The 20,788-nt window shown below is 36.8% G+C and overlaps 1 protein-coding gene across 5 annotated transcripts in view; it reads left to right on the forward strand.

The window, feature by feature from the left end:
* The window catches only part of SNTG2 (syntrophin gamma 2), a 249,146-nt gene that overhangs the window by 93,283 nt on the left and 135,075 nt on the right, over positions 1 to 20,788 (forward strand). For all 5 annotated transcript variants that reach the window (XM_070732927.1, XM_070732929.1, XM_070732930.1 and 2 more), the window contains 2 exons: positions 11,007 to 11,050; positions 11,160 to 11,201. In XM_070732927.1, the coding sequence (XP_070589028.1) occupies positions 11,007 to 11,050; positions 11,160 to 11,201 (86 nt within the window). The remainder of the gene's footprint in view (positions 1 to 11,006; positions 11,051 to 11,159; positions 11,202 to 20,788) is intronic.

Genomic DNA, 20,788 nt, shown 5'->3' on the forward strand with positions numbered 1-20,788 from the left:
CTTCCCCATTGACTTTGCTTGTCGGAAGATCACAGGAGGTGATCACATGATCCCAGGATACTATAATCGTCATGTGAACTACTTACCAAGCATCTGAACTCCGATCACATGACCACAGGGATGCTGCAATAGTAAAGTGTGGAAAAACAGTCATAAGTCATTTTTTTTTCAATCCCATAGTTACTTCGAACAATCATTAAATGAACTGTTGTAAGTCTAGCGGTACTGGTATTTGAAACCATTAGTGTCAGTAAGAGAGAAAGGAAGGGAGAACAACACAGTATCTCTTGAGTAGGAGGGACAGTGAAACTATCTATATTCCAGTATGAATATGGTGTGTGTATATATATGGGAGACAGCGGTGGGCTCTAACTTACCTCACTGCTGGTTCACTCCCTCCTCTGCTGCATGGCCACACCTCATAGGTGTGTTCAGGCTTTGCGCATGCACACATGCCCAGTGCTGAAAAAACATCCCCTCCAGAAGCCAAAAACCAGATGGCAACGTATGCACAGTGCCAGAAATTTGCCTTCTGTGCATTCTCAGAAAAAAAAAATCCAAAAAAATCCCCCCCCCCAATTTTTTAAAAAATTAAAAGATGCCAGCGTCCATGGACTGGCACTGACAGAACCAGTTCCGTGACATCACCAGCAGGTTGCTACTGGTTTGGGTGAACCGGGAGGAACCCACCTCTGATGGGAAGATAGAGGGAGCGAATGAGTACTGGTTCCATATCCAATAACCTATATTGCTCCTCCATAAGAGATTTTTCAAAGCTGTGTCTAGATGTGAGATCTAATTCGTTCACCCCAAGGTTTAGAGGCAAGAATTTATCATAATTCCTCTGATTCTCTACATCGTTTTGTTGCCTTTAATGTTGTATCCATAGAGATCAAGTATATTAAAACAAGGTATAAAAATAGCTTCTTGGGGGAAAAGAAGTCTTATTTAATAAAGAGAAAAAAGAAATTAATACTTACAATATATAAGAAAGACATCTAATATGACAACGAAATGTAAGGTAGAACCAAAAAGAACCAGTTTAGTTTTGTGGTTCAGGAACTAGGCTAGATAACAGGAGACTTTCAATTCCAACCCCACATTAAAAGCATAAAAAATGACTAGGTGATTTGGGGTGGTTTACTCAGTCCAAACCAAAGGTGAAATGCTACTGATTTGGGCTGGTTCTTCCAAGCCAGTATTAAAAATGCTACCGGTTCAGGTGAACGAGTATTTCTGACGATCAGCTGTGACACGCAATTTACCTTAATTTTCAGAGTATAAGTGAAGCAGTGGAAGTGATGTGCCAGTATCTGGAGGCTGTTAGGGTTTGGATGAGTGTCAAGAGGCTCAAACTCAACCATGATAAGACGGAGTGGCTGTGGTTTCTGCCTCCCAAGGACAAGTCCACTTGTCCATCCATTACCCTGGGGGGGGGAGCATCTGCCCCTCTCAGAGAGGATCTGCAACTCGGGTGTCCTCCTCGATCCACAGCTGAGCCTAGAACACCATCTCTCGGCTATGGCAAGGGGGGCATTTGACCAGGACTCTCCTGACAGTCACTCATGCCCTTATCACCTCGAGGTTTGACTGCTGCAATGCTCTCTACATGGGGCTACTTTTGAAGAGCCTTCGGAGACTACAAATTGTGCAAAATGCAGCTGCACGAGCAATCATAGGCATGCTAAGATATGCCCATGTTTCTCAAACACTCTGTGAGCTGCATTGGCTGCTGATTGGTCTCCGAACACAATGCAAAGTGTTGGTTATGACCTATATAGCCCTACATGGCATTGGACCAGACTACCTTAGGGACTGTCTTCTGCCTCATGCATCCCAGCATCTGGTTAGGTCCCACAGAGTTGGCTTTCTCCAGGTCCCATCAACTAGGCAATGCTGTTTGGCAGGGCTGAGGTAAATAGCCTTCTCTGTGGCAGCCCCGGCCCTTTGGAATCAACTCTCCCCAGAGAATCATCCTGCCCCCACCCTCCCAGTCTTTCATAAGGCCTTAAAAAACACAAATCTGTCAGCATGCTTGGGGCCATTGAAATGTTAACATCTCCCCCGGCCTATGATTGAATGTTAGGATGAATGTGGTTGAATGGTTTTCAATATGTTGGGGTTTTAGAACTTAAATTACATGTTTTTAGCAGTGCAGTTTTTAATATGTTTTAATATTAGATTTCTCAGATGTTTTATATTTATATGTTGCGAGCCGCCCTGAGTTTCAGGAGAATAGTGGCATAGAAATCTAACAAACAAACAAACAAGTAAGATAAACCGGAGTATAAGACACACCTTACTTTTGGGGGACAAATAGGGGGCTTATAGAATTTATACATGGTATGCTTGTATGTATGAGTGGTTTTTTTAAAAAAATTGGGGTTTTTTAGATTGTTTTTAATATTAGATTTGTTTACATTGTCTTTTTATATTGTTGTTAGCTGCCCTGAGTCTTCAGAGAGGGCGGCATACAAATCTAATAAATAATACAGAAATAATTTAAAAAGTAAGGGGGGAGAAAAATTCTGCCTACCAGGTATTCATCTCGCTAGTCCTTAGCCTGATCAGCTTCAGCACATTAGTTTGCTTTCTGGCTTTGAGGTTGGGGATAGTGGGGGATAAACTTCAGCACATTTGTTCGCTCGCTGGTTTTCAGGTTGAGGATGGCTGGGTCTTTGCTTCTAAAGCACAGCTGATTGTCGGAGGGAGCAGCAATTAGAAAAGCAGGCAAAGCATGAAAGATTGCTTAGCTCATGTTTGGGCTGAAAAACAGCTTCAAAAGCACAATTGATCCTTGGATGGAGCTCCAGTGACCAAAGCAGGCAAAATAGGGAAGGGATAAGAGAAGGCAGCAGCTGTTCCTGATAGCCATTTTGGGCATTGCGCAAGTGTTTGGAATCTGAAAATGCAATGTGCAAAGCCCCCAAACACAAGCCATTGTCAATGACAATCTCTGCTGGCAGGAAAAGGACACACAGAGGCTGAAAAGTAGAGGTCAGTGAGTGGGCGGGGCTACATTCAGAGAATAAGATGCACCCAAATTTTCAGCCTCTTTTACGAGGGGAAAAAGGTGTGTCTTATACTCTGAAAAATATGATATATTAGCTAGAATCGTCAGATTTCCTGCTTTCTAGCTAATCTAAATCATGTGGCACAGCAGATTCCCCTCCCTTGCCTCAGAAGGCTTCAAACTGTTCCTTTTTTAGCACTGCGTGGGTGCACCTCCGACCCGCAAACGCATGAGGTGCAAAACATACGCTTGGTAGCAGACTCTCAGACCGGTAGGAGACTTCAGAGAATTTCACCGCTAGCCCAAAACCCACCTCACGTAGTTTTGTGTGGAAAATAGAAGTAGGAAAGAATATTAGGTATATTTCTACCGTTATTTCTAAATAAGTTTATAATATGATACAAACAAATACACATTTCATAAAAAAAACCAGTTGTCTGCATAGTTGTCTATGCAGAAGTAATGTCAAATGTTGAAAGAGATTTTTTATTAAGGAGAAGCTTGGAATATTTTATCACTTGCATATTTATTTATTTGTTTGTTTGTTTGTGTGTATGTTGTATGAGTGTAAACTATGTAGCAGATGCTTTTCTCTGGGTTTACAGACATCACAGGTTTTAAGTATTGCTATGCTTCTGATTATCATAAAAGTCAGGCAGTTAAGAAAAACTACAATCTTTGCAGACCTTCTGTAGTATCATGCTACTGTCAAATGTGAGAGAATAGATGAATACTAGCTGTTTAGCTGTGTAATTTCTGCTGGAAAAAGTGGTCCACCTTATTAAAAAGTAATGCTAATTTATTGCTTACTCAGTAAGATTGCATAAAGCTTTACGTTGTCTATTCAGTCTACTTGAGTGAGATTTTGTTATTTTATTATGGCAAGTTTGTAAAATTGTTTCACGGTTTCATTTCAACCAATTCCCATTTATGTTGTTTAATATATGAACTCAAATAGGAACAATTACAGTATCTCAGTATTAAGAGGGGGGTTAAAATATACTGTAAAAACAAATGTATAATAATGTCCATATTTATTACTGAGAGCATAATTTTCCAGGTTATTACTCTCTCCACAATGTTCAGCCCTTAGAATTTCCATCTTTGCCTAAGAATTACGAAAGTGACTCCAACATAATCGGAGGGTAAAGTGCTTGTGAAAGACTGATTTAGGACATGATTTAGGCCACAGTTTTAAAGTGCAAGGAGAGCAGAGAAAATATTTAGAAGCTTCTGCAAATGTAAACAGGCTACTACTATTCTAATATCCTCCAAACATTTCCCAGTTCTGTACATGCACAAAAATACAAAGGATGCTTAAAACCGGAGCTCATGTCTATCATTGTACATATACAGTACTTTTAGTATCAAATCAGTCCCATTGGCTGTAGTAGGACATACCTCCATGTAAATGTGCTAAGATGATGCAATATAGTTCTAATTAGGCAGCCTGGTAGATAATTGGCCAACCTAAATCTCTGAAGGTATAGTGTGTTCCTGTAATTTAAAATGTTATCCCTCCTTTATATTTATCATCTCATTTCACTACATATAGGCAAAACTCAATTTTTTTCCAGTATCTAGATCCATTCTCAAGACTAGTGGCGAAGGCAGCAATCTAGAAACCAGGACACTGAGTTCTAGTCCCCTATTTTGGGATGAAGACAGCTGAGTGAATTGGGCTATTTATTGTCTCTCAGTGTTAGGAAAGAAGTCATAGCAAACCACTTGTGGAGAAAACTGGGTAGACTTGTCTAGGTGCTTGCCAGGAGTCAAGACTGAATTGAAGGCTCACACAGATGAAGACTTCTTCTTTAATAGATACAGCAAATTCCATATTCTTTGAGAAATATCTGTAGAGTTTAACACATATCAGAAATTAGTTTGTCTGTATTAAAACGTAGAGGACCATTATCTGAAGCAGTAAGCGAATGAGTTCTGATCAGATTCAGAACAGAAGACAATCAGATGCATAGGAGCTGCAGCATCAGAGACAGAACATGGGATAACGGATGGAATTTCATGATTGGCATTTCATATACATTCCATTTCATTTACCGGTATTTCCTTGTTCTGACTCACATGCCACATTTTGGTCTATGCCCAAATGTATGTACAATTAGTACAATAGGTCGAAATCAGCTTTCTCAGTTTTTGTGTATTTAACAGACTATGAAAATATTTATAACACAAAAACAAACAATAATTGTGACTATATATGGGGTTTTGCAGTAACTTAGTGAGTTAGAGTTATGAAGAGATATAGTAGAAAACTATATTTAGCGAGAGCAAAATGCAGACATTCATGGGATGATAAAATACTAAGAAAGAAAAATACAATTGTTTTCATTTGTTAAATATCCCAAAATATAATTTTTGACTTACATTATTCTACAGAAAAACGTTCCATCTGTTAGCTGTGTACACATTCCTTTCACTCTTGACTGCATGAGTTCTTTGTATTGTCTTAAAGCAAGAAATATTAAGTTCTTTTGCTGACATCTAGTTCCAGTGAACCATTCAGAAGATTTATCCTTTTATAAAACTTAATAGATTCTGTCATGTTATTCAGTTCAGTAAGCCCATTACCCCTAGTGTTGACATGCCCATGTAAGTTACACTAACCTTTCTATTTTCAGATGTTAAGAGTACTTTATAATTGCTTAAGAAGAGCTTTATTCTCTTTCTGCAAAATACTTTATTAGAATAATAGAGTTGTGAACTAAAGAGAAATCAAAACAAAGGGGCTGGTCCCATGGATTCCTTTAGTTAAAAAGTAGATAAAGTTTAAGGCTAAAAAACTGAAAAAAGCTTTGGGAGAATTTCTACAGGCATTACATTTAAAAATATAATAGAAAACCTGCCCATGCTACCCAGAAGATCATCATCTTGTCTTGAAAAGGTTTGCTTTAACCCAAAAGTTGTATAACAGCATTTAAATACAAATTCTTATTTGCAGAGAGCTTTATGAAAGCATATCAGTAGCAACTACCATTTTTATTTTCATAATGAATTATTTGAATGACTGGTCTTAAAGTAGGAGAGGTGAAGGAAATCACAATTCCCAAGAAGTTATGGACCATTCAGTTTGGAAGAAAGACTGGAGAAAACATTTTTTCACATATTCAAAAAAGGGCCTCAGCAAGCAAAGCAAACCCCCAAAAGATATATCCTATCTCTGTGAAAATCTTAGATAAGTTCATAATTTATTAGTCAAATTTTAACTAATTACAGTGTCTTGAAAATAGTCATGGAAATAGCAGACATATGTTTCACTATGAGAATGCGAGGGTTTAATTTTCCCCTTAACTGTTGTATTTCTTTTTTTGTTGTTGTTGATTAAAACTTTGAGATGCAGTTGGTGTAGAGTTGACCTTGGACGTAGAGGAGGAATGAGCAAGCGGTCAAATGCAGAAAAGATGACGCAGCCCTGTAAAATAGGGAACCATGACAAACCTCCCCCACCCTCAAATTAACCTCACTTCATCTTTGTTTAAAATAGGATAGGACATAAAGAAACCTTAAAGATGTTGTTTTTCTACCTTACTGCAGTAGAGTCATGCTTTTTTTTTAGCCTCAAAAGGGCTGTATGTGTGGAGAGAGGGAGGGAGGAGAAAGAGAGGGGGTGGGAGAGAGAATGAGAGAGAGAGAGAGAGAGAGAGAGAGAGAGAGAGAGAGAGAGAATTACAACTGGTCTTTATCAGCTGCAGTATGGTGGCCTTGTGTATGCGGAGAAAGTAGGATTGCTGTCACTTATATGTTATTGTTTAAGAGTTCATTACGGCCTTAACCAAGCTGTAGGCTGTGTCCTTAGCAGTGGTCTTGATCAGGGAAGCCTTGTAGGCCCTGCTGGACTGCCTAATGGAAGAGTGGAATATGTGTAATAAACTGCAATTGCTTTAGGAGTTTATAAATCATTTAGAAGGTCCTTTGTACACTATTGTGTGGTCAGAGTTCATTAAGTTGAAGGACTTAAATCCCTAATCCTTTCTTGCTTTTCTCCCTTAGTGCTATTTCAGGTTAATATTTTGGTATTGCAAATAGCCTCTTTTATCATACGCTACAGTAAGCTTATATTTGAGCACCATACTAATACACTAACTGCGAGGCTGAAAATAAAATCTGTGAAGCTATGTTTTGATTGATGTGCCATCTGGGGAAAAACAGGACACAGCTACAAGATAAAGTACATTTAAAATAAAATGATCAGGTTGGCAGCATGAGTTTTTCCATTATCCAGAGGTAGCAAGAAATCACAAGAGAAACATCATTCTATTAATCTATGATAGCTTCTGCGGAACAAGCCGTTCTGTATTCCTGGCAGGTAAACCTTCATTCCCACTTTTAGTCTCACTTGAATAGCTCGAAATTGGATGGGATGCGATATAAAGGGTTAGGAGAGATCCTGGATCTCCCTCATTAGTGCCACTGTGGCAACCTTCCAAAGGCAGATTTAGTCATACAGATAAAAGCAAACAATGGACATGAACATAATGTTACTCCATGTTCCATATCAAATGTCCCCATTTCTGAGTTCTTTTGATAGCGTAATGGCTTTTCCAGAAATCCAGAGTGCGTCTCATGGTTGCAGTTCCAGCTATTCATTTTTAGTGATCTCTTAACCCACATCAAATTAGGCTCTTGAAATTCAGTGGCACAATTTTAAAATTATTTTGAATGTGTCCTGATGAGTGTGTTAAACCTCCAATAAACCTAATTTGGGTGTAAAAGTAACAGTTCTCCCAGAAAAAAAAAAAGATTAGCAGGATAGGAACATGGTCCCATTCCCTCGTGGGACATCCTTATATAACTGGTTCTGCCTTGGACCCATCAGTGGTACTGAACTGGAGCAAAGACAAATATTGTAAGTGGGGAAATAAGAGGAGGATTGCTAATTCTGTTGCTCATACCAATTCCTGTCAAATTTAGAAAGCTCTCCCTACTGTCTAAAATGGTAGAATTTCAGAGTGAGACACTAAGAACAAGCTGTTAGAAAGCTTCTTATTAAACTGGAAGTGTCATTACCGAAACAGATGGAGGTACTGGGGTATAATCAAAAGTAGTTAAGTGTATTTCTTGAAATTAAAGTTTAGACATAATAAAGTAAAGTTTGGATCATCTTCTTACATTCAGTGGAAACTAAAATATGCATCCTCTCCCAGTATTATTCCCATTATTTGTTTCTAGCCAGAGTATATAGTTTTGTCATTCATAAGATAATTTTTCATTCAAGGTAAAAATATTGTGAATATATTAGTCAGATGGCTAATTTTCCTTCTGTTTTGTTGTATTGCTATTAATGCTGAATTTTTTTAAAAAAATATTATTACAGATTTGAAGGCTTGCTTGATGAATTTTTAAAATGCCATTGAGCTTTTCCACAATAACTTATTTATAAAGAAATAATCACAATAATCACAAAGAATCTTACAGGAAGATTCTGCTCAAATAATTACAGGTAGTCCTGACCCATTGAGTCCAGTAATTGTGTTGTTTAGTGCACAGTTGCTAAGTAAAAAATCACATTACTATGGCAGCCTTACAACATCACTTACAACTTGCATTTTTCTCCAGTATACTCTGTTAACTCTGCTTGTTGGAATCTAGTTGTGAAACACACAAATGGTAATCATATGACTGTGTGATGCTGTGGCAGTCATGAATGTGAAGATTGGTTTCAAAACTAGGGTTATACTATTTCCATAACCCTAAGCAATCAGTAAGTGAAGACTGTCCATATCACTCACCATATTGCTCTTGATAACGCAAGCCAGTTTAGTCGACTAGTTAAGGCATCAGACTCGAAAACAAGAGACTGTGAGTTCAAGTCCCACCTTAGCTAGCAGGGTGACCTCTGGCCGTTCACTCTCCCCCTTCAACACAGCTCACCTCTCAGAGTTGTTGCGGAGAAAATAAGAGGAATTAAATAAAAAGTTAAGAGTCACGCTAAATCAGGCTAAAGACTTTTCTAGCCCAGCATCCTTTCTCTTTTGACCAACAAGGCATCTTTGCAAAATCCAGTGTTGCATAAAGCAAACACAATTAGCAGATGTGATATACTTAGTCTCTGGAAAAGAAGAAATTGGTGAATGAAAAGAATCAAATAGTTGTTTTTCATCTGTACAGCAAGGAAGATGTCAGTAGAAAGTCACTTCATTTTGTTACTGAGCAATAAAAATAGCTTTCCCCCCCTCATTTATTCCTGAACACGGGATCCAGCTGTGACCCTTGCATTTGGATGTTTCTATAAGAGTTTTCCTTTTAGGACAGAATCCAGACATCTAGCCTTCCTCACCACTGCCCAGGATAATTGGAACTGCAATATCTGTTCCTCATTTCTAGGATATAGAGAGGAAAGGTGCATGGCATTAAAAAAAAAAGAGATTATTGTATGCGTTGTACTTTGAAGAACACTCAGAAGCAGCTGATCTAGAATGCACCAACATGGACAATTTTTGGCATTTCTCTTTGTACCATAATAAACCTTTTCTCCACGAGCTGCACTGGCTTACAGTAAATTTCCCAGTGCAATTCAAGATTGCCTATAAAGCCTGCCAGGACCTAGAGCAATACTGTGTATGGGGTTGCTTCTCTCCCATTGTTTCAACTTTTACTCCACCAAAGCTAATAAAGCATGCTCTGGGTTCCTTCTGAACAATGCCCTCTTGTTGGACTCCAGAGTTATGTCTTCTCAATATCAGCCCCAACCTCTGGAACAGCCTCACCCTGGTTCTTCAGATGGCCAACAGTAAGCCAGAGGTCTTCAAACTTGACAACTTTAAGACTTGTGGACTTTAACTCCCAGAATTTTCCAGCTATGCTTCCAATAAGTAATACAGCTATGCTGGCTGGAGAATTCTGGGAGTTGAAGTTTACAAGTCTTAAAGTTGCCAAATTTGAGGACCCCTGCTTTAAGGGTTTACAATGCCTGTTTGCTCAGACATTTAGGTGGGTGGATAAGCTGTGCTGTTGTTGATGTGGTTTTTGCAAATGGCACTATAATTTATCCTTGGGTCTCAAGGGTTATACATTAACCCTGTATTTTTAATTCTTGTAAATGGTCCTGATTCACTTGAGCAAAATGTGGGCTTTATAAATCATAACAATAAATAATAATACAATATAGTTTTGTCTCTAGTTTGTTCTCTATGAAATGCCAATTACTAAAGTATTGACACTTATAAGCAAATATAAAAATCCTGATTTTTTAAAAACAGACATTCCTTAAAAGGCTTTCCATATTTGTGGTCTTGTTGGAAACAGATGCATTGGTATTTATTGGTACAATGTGGATTGAGCACAATATACTTTTTTCCTTTACTTAAAACTTTTACATATCCCGCTTATCCTTCACAGATAATAACTGACAGGTCTAAGCTTTCAATAATTCATTCCCTTCCCAATTATAGAAATATTCAATGAAAATATTTTAAACATATGGAAATTTATATTCATATGGTGTAGCATAAGCCTGTGAAACAAGAGTGTTATCCTTCCAATAAGTAGTACAACAATTTATGCTTCTTCAGTACACTATGAGTTGGCATTCACATTAATTTTATTTTGCAGAAACGATGCAAATTATGAGCTGAACTAATACTTTGGTGGACTCAATTCAAGTTCACACATAATTAAATTCCAACCTCATCTCCTTTGATTATTACATTCTATGGATATACTTTCAGGAAGAAAAAACAAAGGAAGCAGAATTCCTACTTTGCTATATTACCAATGCTATTAAAAATAAGAATCATGCTTCCTCCATATTTTAATGAAATCTATCCTTAATGAGAAACCATAATTGTGTTCTTATTGGATAATCCTTTGTTATTGAAAATAAGCTTTCATAATTTTCTTAGAAATGGTACCATTTTTTCAGTGAATTATTGTGATGCTGTTTCATGAACAACTTTCACAAAAACAACACTTTTTTAGCAGCATAAACCATTTTAAGTCTCTCAAGTAATTTGTGATTCTTCTTATAATTCTGCAGCAGACCAGTCAGGAATGTTATTTATTGGAGATGCCGTAATACAGGTCAGTTGATTCTCTACACTTACTGTAAAGTATGTTGCTTGTTAAAACTTATACTGAATGCTTCATCTTATTTTCCTAATGTTTCAAATAATCCTTTTATGATGTTTAGGTTAATGGCATAAGTGTAGAAGGCGCTACCCATGAAGAAGTGGTAAGTTGCACAATGTTTTCTTTTTCTTTCCCAGTTATATGTTATAAATTGCTGCCTAGATTCCTCGATGCATATTTTTCAATACATTTTTTCAGAAAATTACAAAAACATTGATTGGTTTTCACAGCATACATCCATAGAGTTTTCAGGCCTAGGGTTTTTTTTCCATTTTCTAGTGCTAAGCGTTTTATTTTTCCATGGAGTGACATAGCATATGCAAAAAGCACAACAAAGCATGGTTTATCCTCCTGAAAAAGGAAAAAAACCAAAAAGAAATTGTAAAAAATAGTTAATAAAAGGCTATAAGCATTCATCATAAAACTGCTTTTAACAACAACATCTTTATTGTCCTTTGTTAAGACACTTCATATTTTAGAAGTAATATTGCATTTCACACAGGAGAGAAGAGAGGCAAGATTCAACATCTCATTATTTCACTATTGGGTTAGTCATTCATTGCCTCCGACTATTTATCTAAATAGTAGCATCCAAAAACTCAAAAGTTCAATTGCTGGGTTTCAGCCATCTGGAAAATGGATGTCAGAAACGGCTATCTCAACTAATTTGAACTTTAAACTGATAACATGCTTCCATTCTTTATCCTTTTCTTTCCTATCTTTAGTTTCACTACCAAGTGTAGATTAAAAGTCTACTCTAATCCCACATATACTATTCTTCTTCTGATGTTGAGCTGATTTGCCTTTGAGAGGCATAGAAGATATGTCCAAGGGATCTCACACTTTCTTTGGAATGGAATCTTTTCCATTTGGTTGGCTTAATTTAAGCTTAAAATTATTAAAAATATTTAACCAAATTTTAGGAATACAGGGTAGAGCCACATGCATAGCCTCCATTTATATAATAGAGCAGAAGGCTCCAGATTATTTTAAGAAGGCAACCAACACAGGAGGAGAAAAATCAAGATAAAATGAACAAGGAAATTGAAAAATGAAGCATGTGGGATAAATGATAGGGCATATATTCCATTGCAACAATTGAAGAAAAGCCAAGGATATCTCTTTATTATGCCAGATGTGTACCAAACATTATAAAGGTAATAATTATGTCCCCTGAATGATTCAGGGGAGTTCTAGGTTCAAGCTAAAAATCCTCTCTTCGGCTGTGTGTCACTCTAACCAATGTCATAAGATTGTTGTTGCAGGAAAGATAAAGTCTTAAACTTCAAGAGTATACCAGATAAAACACTGATAACAATATGGCACAGTCAGTGTGCCATTTCATGTTTGTAGGGCTAAGGAGACTATAAAATTGATCAATCTAAAAGGCTGAGTTTTCTGGATATACTTAATGATCTATCAAGTCTGGTGAAATTCTGGCTGTGTAAAAATGGACAGAAAGGTGGTTCTATTGCTATAATACTAAGACAATATAAGTAAGGAATTAAAGGCAGTTTGGTGTAAAGTTGAAGGTGGTGGCCTAGAAACCAGGAGACTGAGTTCTAGTCCTTCTCTAGGCATTAAAGCTACTGAGTTATTTTGGATTAATCACTGTCTTTCATCACAACTCATCTCATAGAGTTGCAGGGAAAATAGAAGGAAAAATTAATATTAGGTATGTTCACTACCTTGAGTATTAAAAATAAGATAAAAATGTAAGAAATAAAGTAAAAATGCAAAAAAAAAAATGGAATTACACCCAACCGAAATCTGTTGCTAGTATATAGTGCAACAGCTGAACTTTGTAACCATGACCTTCAAACCTCACCACTGGGTTCTGGAGAAAAAGCAGTAGGAACAATTTGCGATTTTCCTTGCTATCTTCCCCATTGATTTTTCTTGCAGGAAAGTCACAAATAGTGATTATGTGACTGTGGCTCATTGTGAAGATGTTATTGTTGAGTTGGGCACTCAAGTGCCTGGATTATAATCACATGATCACCGCAACTCTAAAGAATCTGTTGTAAGCTCCCCTCATTCAGCGTGGTCATAATTGAATGAGCAATCATAACCCAAGGACTATCTGTATAAGAAATAAGAAAACATACAGCACTATCAGACTTCTAAGGTTTTCTTATAGTAACCAAACTAAATAAAAGTAGTTTTCTTTCCTGGTATCCTTAGTGAGAATTAATACACAATGTTCACTAACCATATTTATGTACCATAATTAGTTTTTAAAGTATGGTAAAGATGGTTAAGGTGCATTCATTCTGGCCTCCCTTGATCTCTTAGCGGCTTTTGATACCATCAGTATTTATATCCCTCTGGCCTAACATAGGGGATTAGGAGATTAGAAGCACAATACGGCAATAGCTCTGTTCCATCCTCCACTGTTCCTTCATTGTTCCACTTGATGTTGGTAGAGAGAGAGAAGTCCAATCCTAAGCCTACTAACATTTAAGTTTCCAAAAGGCTCTACTCTTCTCACTCCTTTTTACGTATACCTTGAAATTGCTACTCAGAGGGACTCATTATATTAATGTGGGTTGACCACATTAGTGTCTAGTGCCTAGCAAAAGGCTCAAGCTCAAGCGTGACAAGTTTGGAGGACCACTCTGATTGGAGCATTTAGCTCTGAAATCTGTAGCATTTCCCCAGGTCCTCTTTGTCTTTGGCTTCTGTTCAAGAACTAGGAAACAACTCTAGCTGGAGATTAGCAAGGAGGGCTTTTTCACAGTTCCATCTTTTGTGCTAGTTGTTTCTTTTTCTAGATTGGGAGCCATGCTTATTGTCAGTCATAATTTGCTTGGCATCTATCAGCGGTACAGTAGCGTGCTTTAAATGAAGTTGCCCTTTAAAATCCTCAAAAGCTGCCAATGATCCAGAATGAAAGGTACAAGTAGATAATGGAAATTCTCAATTCAACCATGTAACAATCTCCATGAGTTGATTAGCTTCTAGCAGACTTCTATATTGAACTCAAGATGCTGGTTATCAGTTATACAATCCTTCATGATTTAAGCAGGACTATCTGTTTCCTGTTATTTTTGTTGTTTCTATGAGTTCTGGCAGAGGAAAATGCCTTCCGTATTTCTTCTATTAAACAATGCCATGTAATAGCAGCAGGAAATATGTATTCTCTGTTGCAATACCTATTCTGTGAAACCTGAACATAACCCCTGAGATTCAGAACCCTTCTATTTTATCTAAGGCCTTAAAGACCAAACTCTTCCCTCAAATGTTGGTTCCTGATGAGGTGATTGGTTATTTGTTGAGTTTGCTGTTTGTTAATGAAATGTTACTTTTAATTGTTTTTTAAATTATTATTCAGTTTATTTTATTTATTGTTAGCCATCAAGTAAGATGTTTAAGTAACTAATAGTGCATATGTGAAAATCAGTTTACATATGAATATAGTTTCCTATTGATAGTTTTATAAAATGTGATGCTTTAATCAATAGGTGTCACTGATGCTTCCCTCCCATGCCTTTCTCCTGTATTGCTTAAGATCAGTATACATCTGCTGTGCTTCAGTGGCATGGTTCTTATTGATTCAACCCAGGTTTTCATTTCATCCTTTCTGACCAAACCTGCCCTGCACACAGATTTCACTATAATATTGACATTCTTCACCTAAAAATATGTTGGTTATATCACCATCCAGTCCTTTGAATAAAACAACTGCTTTATATGACAGTCAGAAGATGCAAAATTGAGCAAAAGGTGTCACTTTCATTTTGTGGAGTTCAATAAACATCCTAATTCATTGGATACATTTTTCATTTGCTAAAGAGCAGTCAGAAAAACAGAATATGATGAAACAATTTGGTTGAAAGTAAGTACTACTTCACTGTTCAGCTTCTCCATAGTATTTTTCAAATTTAAATGGTTTCTGAACCTTTCTCTTATACTCTCTCGCTTTGTTTATTACATAAAATAGAGTTCATCTTTTAACAAAGAATACATATCAAAAATGAAAACTACTGTACATAGGTAAAGAAAAGGTTTAATCAATATGTCCATACTATAACTGTGAAATGAAAACAAAATTTTGAGGGAGAAGGGTGAAATTAAATTTTACAAACAATAAAATACATTCAGGGGTTCTGAAATCTTTGTAGTACTGTAACCCTCCAAAATGACAATTAAGTAACTTGTTCCTATACAAATCTAAAATGAATTGAAACTAGGGCTCAGCAAGAAATAAATACATCACCCATCACAAGTAGTAGTGTGAATATTGAGAAAGATATGGGTATTTAGAACATTTTTAAAAGGAATGTTTATACATTTCTGAAGCATCTCTTTCAAGGTTCTATAGAACTTTAGCAAGTCTGCTCCAAATACTAAATATGACAAAGAGCTCAGTCTTCCATGTTTCCAAGGTTGTTAAAATGAGGGTCCAGCCCAGATTGTTGAGGGCAATATTCTGACATTGTAGACTGCTCAGAAAGTACTATACTGTGGGCGGTATATAAGTTTAAGTGCTATTGCTATAACTATTTTGTTAAACATTTATCATCTAAATATCAAATCTTATAGGTTATATCCTTGCTGTTAGCAGGGAATACTGCATGTGGTATAAAAAGCATTATTTTAAAAAATGCTCATGAAGGGTAACAGAGGTCAATTTCACAGGATGATTATTACTGCATATAGAGAACCATGATTTCAAAGATAAAATGACAAAATGTTAAGGAGCATGACTACAAACCTGAAAATAACTTCTTAATTGTATCTGATTGGAAAAATTAAACATATTAAGCTATACTTAACTGGTGAAAAAAGAAAAGTAAGGAGATTAAGTGTTTGTATCTTGGAAGAAAGTTTTCAACAGATGAGAAAATAGCTAGACATGCAAATGTTTCTTGAATGGAAGTGGTGTTTTCTGAAAATAAATATTTGGTCAAAGAAGCTAAAATTTGTATTGTAGGTACTCCTACTTATTTTATTATAAGGAAGTGAGAGCTGGGTGTATCAGAAGAAACATAAAAGTAATTTACTTTCTGTTGATTGTTGCCCATCTGTGCTTTGGTGGAATCCTTTTAGACAAACCCTGTATTTGTTTTGACTGAAATCAATGGTAAATTTTATAACCTGAGTTGTTTAATCCTTATCAATATTGTTCAACATCTCATTTGCAAAATAAGGACCCAGTATTTGGAATGTATTTTGTGTGTATCAAAAATATAACAGAAACCATGATTCCTTTACTTTCTTGGAAATTTCTTTGCATTCAGTTATGTTTTGACCAATGTACTATAGTCAGGGATGGGTTCTAACTTACTTCGCTGCTGGTTCTCTTTCTTCCATGCTCCATGGGTGTGTGCACATTGCGCACCGCATTTCCATGCTGCACAAGCATGGATGTGCAGTGCTGAAAACAGGTGTGAGGGCGATCTGGCTGTGACATCTGTTACCCCATTGATCGCCAGGGTTGATTTGGCTGATCTGGCTGGTTAGGCGGGTGTCCCCTTCCTCCCTCACCGCTCCATGTGCGTCCCTCCCAAAGCTGCGCGCTCGGTCGAAGAGGACGACTTTCCCAGATAGAAGGAGTGTACCAATCTTCGGTCAGTGCTGAAAACCAAGCTTCTGCATATGTTCAGAAGAAAAAAAATGCTTCTGCATGTGTGCAGAAGCCAAAAACAAGATTAGAGATGGTTCAGGGTTTTAGCTAACTGGCCATTGCTCCTGGTTTGTCAAAGAAGGGGAAATTCCTGCTACCAGTTCTATAGAACCAGTCCAAACCAGGAGCAACCACCTCTGATTATAGTTATTTTAGAACAGAGTAGTCACTCGATTAATAAAATTTCTAATGTATCCTGGCATGACAGCCACTGGAGATGAGGGTGCAACAATCTAAAATCATTTAACTGACAACAAAGAAATATAAAATCTATGGCCATTGGCTTAGTATGCAAACTTTTTACACTGTTGTCAATTCTATCCCCTCTCTTTTTCAAGCTATATAGCATTTTGTTTCATGGGTTTCAATGGGTTTTAATATCAAACCCATTTTGTCATTTTGCTAACTCCATTCTAAATCTAGGCTGCAGGTTATGAAATAGGATGAAGCAAGCTTGTGAATTCTACCTTCATCCTGCAGCAATATTTCTATTTATCATCTCTATCTATGGATGTGCATGTATCTCTCTCTTTCTCTCTCCCCCCCCCTCCATCTGTGTGTGTGCTTTAAGAGCCTCCGTGATACAGTGGTTAGTGTGCAGTACTGCAAGCAACTTCTGCTGATCACCGGCTGCCATCAGTTTGGCAGATCGAATCTCAGTAGGCTCAAGGTTGATTCAGCCTTCCATCCTTCTGAGGTCGGTAAAATGAGGACCCAGATTGTTGGGGGCAATATGCTTACTCTCTGTAAACTGCTTAGAGAGGGTTGTAAGGCACTGTGAAGTGGTACATAAGTCTAAATGCTATTACTATTGCTATTAAAACTTTTAAGGGTATAATTGTGTTACAGATAGCAAAGCATTCTTTGCTTGCAAGTTTGCTGGGTTACCAATCACTGCTCTCAAACTACTCCAAATACTGCTGGCACTTTCTGCAGAAAGGGACATACCAAGATGATGAGACCCCATTCTTTTGGTTAATAGTATCCTTAACAAGTGATTGCTATTTTCTTTTGATTTAGAATAAGAAATAAAAGGAACCTTTATAAAGCAGAGGTTAATTAATTTCATTATTAGTTGGTGCTTGAGGACAAACTATCTCAAAAGTTGTCAAAAAGGAGCTATGGTCTTATCCAACAAATTACTATTTATAACAAAGACAGAGTTGATGCTCTTCCTTTTCTGATGATATTTCTTAGTTACCAACCAACTTGGTACTGTGTCCACTCCAGTACCCAGAATATAATTTGGGTGAATCTTCATCAGTCTGATTTAAAATCCCAAGGTACCAAGTGAACTAAATGTCCAGCTTTAGTGAACAAGGACATTTCTGAATCTAGTGTTCTTTTGAAGTGATAGAGAAACAAATGTCTCTTTTTATAACCTAAGCCAAACATTTATTATTTTTTATTTTCACATAGAGGATGTACTTCATGTGTTTCTTACAGCTTCAACATATGTTTTTGGTTAAACTTTACATTTTTACACATATAAAGATGCTTTGTTCTTTATGGTCTTTTAAAAAGTAACTCATTACTTCCTCACTAGAATTTTTTTTGACATGTTTATTAAGTTAGTATCTTCCTTTTTTTTGTACATAATCCTCCCATTTAGCTATAACGGAGATTGGTTTTTATTTATGCCTGCAGAACTAAGATTAATCTTTCTGGGACAAATCCATGAAGATTTCTTACAGTCAGCATAGCATTCAACTTATTTATAAAATAATTGCTAATTATCTACTTTAGAATCATTCTGGTATTGTTAGTTGGATTTTTAAAATCTGTTTCCCCCCCCCCCCTCCTTTTGAAGACTATATAGACTTTATCAATTGGCAAGAATAAGATTGCTTGGCCCTTATTAGCTTCCACGTATAGAAAACTCATTCATTTAGGATGCACCACTCAGAATACTAGATGTAGTAGCAGTGTAAAGAAAAAATCAATTAGGTGTCCATTCATAATATTTTCACTTTCTATATATACTTTCTTAGCTTAGTGAAAAGCTTACATACCTTTATGCTGTGAATGTTGCCTTGTTTGTAGTCATTTCCAAAAGTGATTATTTGATGATGTCCCATCAAATTGCTGGTGGTTTTTACCAGTCACACGTTGATCTGTTGCTAACCTGGTCCTTCAGCTGTTCAATTGGCCCACTGTAACTAAACCCATCCACCTTGCTACTGTTTGTCTTCTCTGTCTTTCCACCTTTCCCTGGCATTAAAGCCTCCTCAGAAGCCTAGCAATTCATATGTTTCTGAAGTAAGATAATTTGAGGCTGGTCACTTATGCTTCAAGGGAGATCTCTAGGTTGATTTGTTCTATGATCCATTTACTTGCTTGTTTTCCTGATCATATTATTCTCAGGTGTTTTCTCCAGTACCAAATTTCAAAAGAGTCCATATTTTTTGTATACTGCCTCTTCAGCTTTCACTTCCATAAAATGTCAGAGGAAATACCATGGACTGCATTTTTCTGACTTTTATAGAAACATCTCAGCCTCTGCACATTTTTTCCACAGTTTCATGATCATTTTAATAGGTATTATATCTGTAGGATATTTCTTGACTGCTTGTTCTTCATTGCCAATGGCTGTTCCTAAAAGGCAGAACCACACAGTTTGAATGCATTTTAGGGTGGGATATAATTGTTCTACATGACGGTACTATACATTCCCAAAATTAAGATGAATAGACAATTCCTCAATTAACTAAATACAGTATTAGTGACCTATAAAAGAGGTTATCTACCCATCTCACCAAGTTCAATATGCTAGATTTTCCTCACAAGTATTGGGCTATGTCAGGGGTAGGCAAATTGTTGACATCCCAACAAGAAGGGAAATTAGAGAGAGAACTGGGTCTCCAAACGGTTAAAAAAATTAAATACCTACGTATCAACAAATGCTCAACAATAAAAAGTTGATACTCCAAATAGAATTGGATCTTAAAAAGTGGGAAAATCTCCAAATATCATTACTAGGCCATATATCTATTATCAAAATGAATACTCTTCCTAAATTGCTATACTTTCAAACAGTGACACTTAAATTAGACAAATAAATCTTTATAAATTTGGACAAGATAACAGTAAAATTCATTTGGCAAAATAAAAAACCAAGAATTAAAAAAAAAAGATTTACAAGATGATAAAAGCAGAGGTGGCCTTGGACTTCCTTACTGTAAGCTTTACCAGACAGCCACAACATTAGTATGCATAAGAGATTGGATTAACTTAAATAATACATGTATTTTGGCTCTAGAAGGCCATGATTCATTAACTGGTTGGCACTCCTTCTTATGGAATAAATTAAAAAAAACCCCAAATACACTGCTCAAAAAATAAAAGGAACATTTAAACAACACAATATAACTCCAAGTAAATCAAACTTCTATGAAACCAAACTGTCCACTTAGGAAGCAACACTGATTGACAATCAATTTCACATGCTCCTGTGCACATTCAACTTTGTACAGAACAAAGTATTAAATGAGAATATGTCATTCATTCAGATCTAGGATGTTCCCTTTATTTATTTATTTTTGAGCAGTATATTTTCGAAGACATATTGTCAGTGAGGCGCTAATTACAACCTGGCTGGAAATAAAAAGAAAACATTATATTAAAGTTCCAAATTGGCTGTCAACAATGGAAGCAACTATATATGCTGTAAGCTGCCCTGGGAATTTTCATGGGTACAGGTATGAAGGGCTTGGCACATTTGGGTTTCTTCCCTTGTAAGTTTCAAAGATTTCTGGTGACGTTTCGACGAGGTCCCACTCGTCATCTTCAGGCTGGTGGTTTTGTCCTTGTGCTAGGGCGAACACAGCCTGTTCTGTATGTATATCCAAATACAATGGATAGAAATAAAATGATAAAATAGAAGGGTATTCTAGATGGCACTGGAAAGCTTAAAAGTAGAGAATAGCTATGCAAACAAAATATAATTACAGTAGAGTCTCGGTTATCTGTCCTTTGATAATCCAACAGTCTGGATTATCCAATGTCACAGCTTCTTGGGGGCATGGCTGTAGGCATTTCCAGGCCCCCCAGACATGCCCCCA

This window comes from Erythrolamprus reginae, chromosome 1 (assembly GCF_031021105.1).
Source record: "Erythrolamprus reginae isolate rEryReg1 chromosome 1, rEryReg1.hap1, whole genome shotgun sequence".
Classification (NCBI taxonomy): domain Eukaryota; kingdom Metazoa; phylum Chordata; class Lepidosauria; order Squamata; family Dipsadidae; genus Erythrolamprus; species Erythrolamprus reginae.